This window comes from Ambystoma mexicanum, chromosome 3p (genome assembly GCF_040938575.1).
Source record: "Ambystoma mexicanum isolate Mex_15411 chromosome 3p, UKY_AmexF1_1, whole genome shotgun sequence".
In the NCBI taxonomy this organism is placed as follows: domain Eukaryota; kingdom Metazoa; phylum Chordata; class Amphibia; order Caudata; family Ambystomatidae; genus Ambystoma; species Ambystoma mexicanum.
Window position 1 is genome coordinate 1263239411 of NC_090925.1, and position 9518 is coordinate 1263248928.

General features: G+C 40.5%; 1 protein-coding gene across 2 annotated transcripts in view; it reads left to right on the top strand.

Annotated features, from left to right (window-relative positions):
• Window positions 1-6763, top strand: part of TEF (TEF transcription factor, PAR bZIP family member) — a 264441-nt gene extending 257678 nt beyond the window's left edge. For both annotated transcript variants that reach the window (XM_069652756.1, XM_069652755.1), the window contains exon 5: window positions 5847-6763. In XM_069652756.1, coding sequence (XP_069508857.1) covers window positions 5847-5868 — 22 coding nt within the window. In that variant the 3' untranslated portion in view covers window positions 5869-6763. The remainder of the gene's footprint in view (window positions 1-5846) is intronic.
• The last annotated feature ends 2755 nt before the right edge of the window (window positions 6764-9518 follow it).

A 9518-nucleotide genomic window follows, 5' to 3' on the forward strand; every position in this document is an offset into this window, starting at 1 on the left:
TTATAGCCTGTAGCTCGGGCTGGCGGTCCTACCAGATGAGCCCGCCGCCTCTGGTTTAGGTTAGTCTGCGATCTCCAGCTGTCTCTACCTTGTGACTATGTGGACTTGGGAGCTGCAGGGCTCCAACAACCTGCCTCGAAGCAGCGGTGCCTCCAGCACTCCTTCACTTCGCACAGTAAAGTTTGCACAAGTTGATTTTCGTTATTTGATTTTCAGGTCTTTGCTACCTCTGCCTCCACAATCTGCTTTCACTGTCTCCACATCGCCAACTCCATCTGCTGCACACTTCGTTTTTCCCTTTTTATTCTTAGGTGTTCTGTATTTGCTGGGGAATGATTAGAGCGTTTAAGGCAGATCTCATGTATATTCCAGTCATCCCCATGGGGCCTCCTCGTCCGAGTACATATGATTGGAGCAGTTTTACACAGGTACATGGATCTACCCGATTTTGGTTATATTTAGAGAAGTGGTAGTTGTGGGAACTTTCAGGAACGGTCTTGGATTAGGTATGGGAGTGGAGCTTCCTCTCTTCATCAAAGGGACGATCCCTCTGACTTGTCACAACATACAGAGCTCTTTCAGCATCATCCAATAAAAATTGTAGCCTTTTGTCCCCTTTTTTGTTTCAAAATGATCTGTACATTGTGTGTACCTTGCAGTGATCCAAAGCTGAAATGACAGGCTGTACAATTGCCTGTGAAGGTTGTAAAGATATTCTCAACTAAACTGGTTCACTTGCAGAGTTTGAAAAATTGGTGCAATCCTTTCAAAATATTAAAATGATACAATTGCAGGACTAGCCAAAGATCGTAATAAATCTCGGTGATAAGAAAATACATGAATTTCAGTTTGGCCATATTTAACATTTAGACAAAAGAAGAGGGATGTCGGACAGTGTAGTAAATGGGTGTGGTTATCCAATTGAATAAGTGGAACATGTGCTGTTTTATTATGCAGTAAACTATTAAAGGTCCATCTTTCTGACTATCAAACTGAGAACCTCTAATGAATCTATTTGTGCTCAAATAACATTATTAGACTTGGCTGAACAAATACTGTCCTCTTATGATGCTGATTTAAGGGAAAGTTTGCTCAGAAATGTTATTGGCCCAATCAATCAGGCATGTATTTTTAAGCATACTGTAATTGATCTTAAAGTTTCCTAGGCATCTTATATTTAGTTTTCCTCACATCACCCTTAGCTCTCCTAATATATCTTTTAATATCTTGCCTCGGTACTGCGGCCTTATCCCCTCGAACTTCACCCACTTCTTCCTATATAAGCACTGCCATCACTTCTTCACCTGGCACAGGGTCTATTGGCCGAACAAATGAATAGCCAGTTATTCAGAGACCCCCCTCACAAATATAAGGTTCTTCCAGTAGGTCACAACTTTACTTTAAAATTCTTCCTCTCTCCCTTTCTCGTCACCTTCCCTGTTTCCTCCCACCACATGCCCCGCCTTTACTAGCCATAATTGCAATCCCTTATTGGCCTGTCCCCGAAACCTCTTTCCCCTCCTTTGAAGGTTGCCGGTGGGTCACTCCATTATGAGCACTTTCACCAATCACTACATGTTCGGGAAGCTGTGGTTCAACACTCTCCTCTTAATCTGTCAGCCACTAGGTGTCTTATAACAATTGGCACTCACCAACTCGGTTGCTACCTAACTCTGAGGCCAACAGGAAGAGCCTCACGTTTTTACAGTTTTTCTCACTTACTTTGGGAGTCTCCATGCTTTGTTTTTCCTGCAAGTGGTTTTTGTGGTCCCAGCCATGACTGCTAGTTCCCACTGTTTCTAGCTAAGTATCACAGGACTTTGTACTCGGATCATCAGACTGTTGCAGCCCCCGGTTTCTCTTTGCTCACTTATCTGTGGCTCTGGCTGGCTCTGTAGAAGCTGCTTCACAATTCGCAGATGGACTGTTAGGCCCTAACAGGGCACCCTCAAATGTATTCCAATTGGATCAAAACTCATCAGGGGGAGGCATATTCTCATATAAGTGGATGAGACAATGGAGCTGTGTTACCAGGCAGCTGTTATTGCTGTGGGCTCCCCTCCCCTGTTTTAATCAATGATCCTTACCCTTTGTTACCCCAATAATGCTTGCTATTTCAGAAAGATCAAATCAAGGCAAATGCAGAGATGGAAAGACATACAGATGTACATGCAGTGATTTGAAAGCTTGTCACATATTAAGGGAAACTGCAGCTCCCATCCTGTGCTGATTCCAGGAAGCTCTCTGCTGCGATTAAAGTGCTCTTAGATCTATGTAGTTCAATGTGTAACGTTTGGGTTGTGCTCTTGCACCGATCTACCAACAATATTTTTACTGTACCAATTCATACATTTAAATGTGATTTGGTTGACCCTTTAATCTCATCTACTGATGCTTCAAAATAGATCCCACATTAAAATGAGAAATACAATCAGAATATTCTGCATTCAGAAACTTGTAAGTACAAAATTCCCAGCTCCCACTATTGAGGTTCAAACTGTATGTAATTTGTGTGTGTTGCCCCACAACACAACACTAGATCTGATTTAAGCACCATGAAGAGCATAAGTGGGTGCTGCATTAAGAGGTGGTGAATTACCTTTTGTAACCTCTGTAAACTTTACACAGATTCTTTTAGATTTTGCCATCCTGATAACTTAAGAATGACATTTAATTTTGTGTTTAATTCTATGGCAAAGTGTATAGGGATTATAAGTGGTTTCAACATGAGTTTCAACATGAAGAATGTTTGCTTGTCTACACTCAAGCTAGCCCACTAAAGGATTTCAATTTGTGTAGAGTAACATGCTCACATATTAATTGTGGAATATTGGCTCGCTATTGTCCTGATGAAGACGATTGTCCGCTCCTCCCAGTCCCTGCCTTGGTATTTTTTGGACATCGGTGGAACTAGATAAAACGATTAGTCGAAACTATTGAATAACTAGATATCTTGGCTACTATGTTTCATGTATGTTAGATACTTGTAGTTGACAATGGGTACTGTGCAATTGGTACTTCTTATGTTTGAGATCAACTGCTCTGTTTCTTTAGTTGTTTTTTGTACCTTTTTGTTTATTAAATTTATATAAATGCTATGTCTTTTTGATGAATACAAATACTATGGCTAGCCTTAATGCATTACGGATAAGACAAATTAGAATCTGTGACTAGTCAATTGTTTATGCACTTTAGAGAATTGTATTAGTAATTTTCAGATCCTTGTATACATTTTAAATGGCCTAATGTGTATGATTTTAATAAAATGTTTAGATCATGTATACTGACCTGAGCTATCCCCTCCTTTCACACATGTGAGTATTGAATTGAATTTAAATCATTATTTTCGTTCGTGTGACCACTTTGCCTGGCTTTTGATTTTCGATGTTCCCCAGGTCCACAATTAAGGGGATACCCATCCTTTGCTTCTAAAACGTATAGGGATAGCCATAGAATTAAACACGTTTTTGTTAATGGATTTCTGCATGCATTCCCCCCCCCCCACCCCCTTAAAGACTCATCTAATCCATAACACACATGTCCAGGAGACGCAACTCCACCCATTTTTCTATTAGTCCCATGCCAGCCATTAAAGTACAAAGATCTTCTGCAACTATCGGTTGCCTGTTTCAGACTTCCTCTCCAAATATCATTCAGAGTACGAGACTGGTCCTTCCTCACTACCTACAGTCTCTTAGCTCAACATCTTGTTCCCTCAGATTCTCTAATAAGAACATCTGAACATCCAGTGGCTTGAATGGAGGTTGGGAGCAGCTAGGATGGGTCTGAGCCAGAATATGGTGAGCTCTAAAGTGGAAAGAAATGTGTGGCATTTGCAAGAAAAAAAATCTGACTCTGCGGTTAGACCAGAGCTGGTTTGCAATGTCCCTTTGTGAGGCTTCATGCTGCAAACCTCATACTCCAAATCACCTTTGTTTTGTTTTAAAGATGCTGGCCATTCATGAGTTCTTAGTAGGTTAAAAAGACCACCTTCAAAGAGTGTCTCCACTCCAAAGCAGACGGCTCTGCACATTTGATTTATTATGAGTTTATGTACCATCCAGCTCTGAGTCCCTATCTATACAGAGTCAGGGCATCGCTGTCTGTCAGTCAGTTCACTTTAAACTGGCTATCCTTCGGAAAGTGCTTCCCTATCTTCCTTCTCATCTTCGCGCTTTGGTTGTATCCTCACTTACTGCGGGTTATTTAAACTAGTGCAATGCTCTTTACGTAGCTTAGCCAGCTTACCCTTCAGCGGCTGGAGGTGTTGCAAAACTCTGCAGCCCGACTGGCAGTGGGTGCTTCCCGGTTCTGCTCCACCACAGTGATTCTGGGAAAACTGCATTGGTTCTCTGTGGCAAAGCATATTAAATTTAAGGCTTTGTGCGTGGTCCATGTGCCTTCTACAGGAAAGGCCCAGGCTTCCTGCAGGAAAAATGTCACCCCTATATTCCAACTTGAAACCTACGTTCAGTTTCTTCCCTGAGAGTTACTATCCCCAGATTTAGGCTGGCTCGTCCTTCTCTGTGGCGGTGGCTTCCCTGTGGAACTCCATCCCTCTGTTCCTGCAGGCACTTGAGGATCATCTTTCTTTTCGCTGTGCCCTGAAAACCTATCTTTTCACAGCCTAAATCTGGTCATTCCCTGAACTGTCTGCGCCATGATACCCATGCTGGTGACGGTGCGCTTTATAAATTTGCTTTACATTACATTACATCCATAAGGCAAACAAGCCATTTGTATACTATATTTTGAGTATATTGGGACCAACAGTTTCCATATAGGATATTTCACAGTTGATATCCTGCAGCGGTGGGGGGGTTTACATGGTCAACTTGGCACCCACTGTGTGTACTAGTCCATAATGCCAGTTGCTAAAGTGACAAGGCTGCAACATGAAGATCGAGCTATTCTCTTTGTAGGTCTTGCTGCCTGAATCCCAATGCATTGGTTTCTGCGCAGGTGACATAGCAATCATTGAGGTCCTATTTGGTTAGATCGATCTCAATATCCTGTTCCCACTAGAAGTACTGCTAGCATACTTATTCATTACTTTATGAATCCATGTGGGAATCCCATTTTGATTCAGTGTAGGATTCTGGTGTAAACCTCCCTTTGTAATAAAGGCAGAGTGTCACAAATGTGCAGTAAAAATTAACAGAAGACCTTTTAGAGGCCGATAATTCAGGAAGCCTTCTGCCCAACTACCTGAATATTGCTGTGGCAGTAGGGCATATTAAATCGTTTATAAATCTGTTTAGAATGCCTTTGTTGGAGAACCTTTGCTACAGGTAAGTAATATTTTCATTTGGAAGCGTTCTATCGTATTGCCTCTGTTGCTCTGGGAGAATGATGGTAAGGATTTCACATAAAGCCCTCAGCATTTGTTTTCTACACTAAGTTCTGTTGGTGCATTCACCAGTTAAGAACTCAGTGGTGTATCTTTTTGAACCTACATGGTTGGCTCTGACATTCCAGGTAAGAGCGGTTTGTGAATACCACCATTGGGAACAGGAAAGGCAAATGTACCAGTTAACTGCTGTCATGTAAATGCCAATGACAGATAAAGGAAGTACACAGCTGATGGCTCGATAAAAAGGTCTAGCATCTAAATAATGTTTTAGTATATTTGGGACAAAATGAATGAGGTATTCACTTCATAGGCTGCCCCATTTCATTGGTTCTTGCTAAAGACTGTCTTTTCCCCACTCCTAGCTTAATCTCCCCCTGATACATGGCCAAAAGGCAGTTCTTGTTGAGCATTTGATGGGCGGCGGGCAAGGGAATTAGGTGTTTTCTTTGCCAAACAACTCGTACACTGACACTGTTTTTCCTTTTATCCAAAGCGAGCTGTCTGATTCTGAGTGACCGCCCCCCTTCTCCCATAAGACATTTCCACTTTGTAAAAAGAGCAAAATATTTCTAATCAGATGTGTCAACTCCCCCTCTCATCGTTTCCAGTGAAGATAAAAGAATGCCTGCAGCCCAAGGAGCCTTCCAGAGATGGCGCACCACTGTGGATGATTGGGTTGGGGGTGTCAAGGTCTTCCTTTGGCCGTGGGTCCGTGCACCTCTTCAAAGCAAGGATCAGTTGCACTGTTAAATTTTTCTGTTAAGTGAGATGTTGGCCCACGGTAATCCATCCGTTCACAAATTGGTTTTTATTTGACTTTTAGCATTATAGATCCGTTTCTGTGCATTTGTAACATTGCTGGGTACGTCTCATTTCTGTGGGCTAAAGATGTAAAGATGTAAAGTATGTTGGGTTTTTATAAAAGGTTGTATTACTGTGAAAAAGTGAAAGATTGGGTTGTATTGAGGGGGTTTTGAAAATGGTTGGATCTGAATGGTCAAACCGACATCAATTGTATACAAAAAGCAGATTCCAAAAGAGCTTGTTTCAGGCATATTTTGTATGTCCTCTGATGCATTTTACTTGCCTGCACATCACCAATAAAGTGCACTATGAGGGTAGGTTCAATTTTACTGGTGGTGGTTTTCTCTTGCTGAACTGTGTAGTAGCAAGAGGTGGTAACTATGTATCCGACTATTTCCTGCCTGGCCTTCAACTTTACTTTGGGTATATATAGAATTAGGGATTTGCATGTAAAACTGCATTGCTATTAATTGGATTCCGTACCCTTTTGGAAACAAAATGTTGTGCACCAAAACTTGTTCTTCTTTTCCTTCTCTTGCCACTCGTAGAAAAAAAAAGTATGTATGTTGGGAAAAAGATGGACAAATAAAAAAAAAATGAACGTTATCGATCCATTCCTTTTCATACATATTGCATTGTCTGTAAGGGTATGGTCCCTCCTCTGCCAATGTTTTGAACTACAGCACCCATCATCCTTGGACATCAGTCAGTGGTGAAGGGACATGTGAGTTGTAGTCCTAAACATCTGAAGTCAGTTTGCAGACCCCTGAACTAGAATCGGGAGGTGTTAATTGCTTGAATCGTGCAATCCTCCTCGTCCCTACTATTGCTCCATTTTTTTTTCCCCCACTCATCCTCTCTCTCCATTATCCCACCCACAATGTGCAAAGCTCGCTGACGTTTGATATAAGACGGAGTACTTGTTTTTCATTTTTTATTTCTTTTCAATTTTAATGGTGGTTTCAAAAAACAAATGGAAACCGTTTTTTCATTATTTTCCCTTGCAAATAGTAGACCGCTGTGTTTCCAGAGTATACAGAAATGTGCTGCTTAAACTGCCGCAACAAAAGCAAAGCCACAATGTAAAGTTATTGGAGCAAACCTATTTTCCAATCAAGAAAAATATTGCATTTATCATAAGAATACCTTTTCATTAGACACTAGCATCACAATCCTTAGTGGTTCATGTTCTCTTCATTAACTTAAAGGCCATGGATACGCTTTACTGCAAGCTTAAGGTAAGGCTAGCCTAAATGGTGGTATGCCTTTCTGCATCTTGCTGTGAAGGCAACCATAGCGTATGTGAAGTTAAGACTTTGCAAAGATGAGGTATTCAGTAGAGGAAAGAAGGGACTTATTGGGTTGGCAGGGGTTAGCTGGAAAAGGTCAAGGTGAAGTTTTGTTAGTTAGAATAAAGAACCTGTGTATTGCAGGAGGCTGACAAACTAAAGATACATTTGAAATGTTTGGCAGTTTGGTACACAGTCCCACCAGTGTGTGCTCTCTGCAGGCTGCTTTTATCCCGCTCCAGGTGCGGCCCTGTAACAATTTCCAAAAAAGCAAAGCAAACGTTTTATGGCTAATAGGCATAAACATTTTTCCAGTTTCTACTGAAGAGAAAGTTTGTTTGGAAAATAATGTCCACACTCACTCTCCCTGCTTTCTTGTAAAAAGGTGAATGAGCTTTTGAGTAGTCCTATATGTGGACTCAATGTATATTTGATGAGAATGTTGCTGACATTTGTGAAAAAGGTTTGAAATAAAGTTTTAAAATGAAAGACAAAAATAATAGTTTTTCACCACAGAGTATTGTTACAGTAATACAGATTAGTTATGAACTCATCGGCTGCATTTACAAATACAGTGATTCATATTTCTGTAAAGATCATGCCTACTTAAAACAACATTTGAGATTTTGTCCACTGAAATCATTCTGAAATGTCATTTAATTCCAATTTGAGGTCTTGGAATTGTTTCGCTACACATTTCGGATCATAGATTCTTCTTTAGGAGTAAAATCCCAGAAATGTGTTATTTCAGCTAGATCATGGATATTTATCTGCTTACTCACTTAGAACCTGGATTTCCAGTCATAAATGTATCTGCCAAGTACCCTCATACATAGTGCAGTATATTCTAATGTGAGGCAGAGCAAAAAGATTTCTTTAGTTACGTTAAATTGCACATACTCTTAAATTGCAAAATTGGGGATTTTCTCGTAAAGGGTCTATGATCCAAAACGCATAGAGATACAATTGTAATTTCTCAAATTTAAATAACATTTTCAGAATCACTTTCAGTGGACAAAATCTATCAAGTGTTTATTTTGTAGCATGCAGGAATTTTACAGAAACATTCCACGTTGGAAGAACTCATTCTGTATCATTACTGTGTGGTGAGAATGTTTTGTGTTCTCATGTAATTTGTTTGTTTTAAATGTTACCTTCAAACTTGTTTCACGGATTTCTGAAAATACTCATCAACTATACATTGAGTTTTTGAGTAGTCCTCTATATGGACGCCTTCTTACAAGAATATGCAGTGGGAGTGACCTTGGAAGTTTTTTCCAAGGCAACATTTATTTCCTTAATAGCCTCTAGCCAACTCAGTAGCAGGCGTTGTTTCTGGGTCATTTTTCCCCGGCACTCACATGAGTTTCTCAATTGGTTAATGTAAACAAATATTACAATCTTTGTTGTACTCTTGTTTATTGAAGAGAAAACAAGATCTTGGTGGGGTTTTAACAGGTTTTATTGGTTCATTCCCAAATGCAAAAAGCCTAGTTATAGGGTACAGTTTTGTCGAGCCTCTTTTTGAAGTGTGGTGTTCCTGGAATAACTTCAAGGGTGCATACTTAGGCCAGGCTTTAAGCTCTAAGCACTTTCATGCTCCTGCAATAGCACAAATACCAGGATACGCAGGTATTGAATTTGATGTGAGCTATTTTGTTCCTGGTTATAGAATACAAAAGCTTGATTGGCATGACACAAGCAGCTAGCTGGAGCTACTTTTGGCACCCCAAGCCAGCTGGTACTTTGCAAACATACCTATGTTAAATTAAATCTACTTGTTTGGGAATGTGTATAACTGAGCATTAGGACACATTGAGAAGACAAACGCATAATTAGTCATATATATAATTGGCAATGGGGAGTTACATTTGTGGAACACTGTATAACAGCTTCTGGTTCCCCAAAGGTTGTTCCTATTCACTGACTGATGCTGAATACACAGTAGGTGCTTATTAGCCCCTGCTAGTCAAATCTTTATTTAGATCCCTGTGTTGGTGGTAGATTAGCATCTGGTGAATTTGGGTGACGCTTGGCCTGTCCATTCCCACTGCCTTTTGAAATGCATTTCT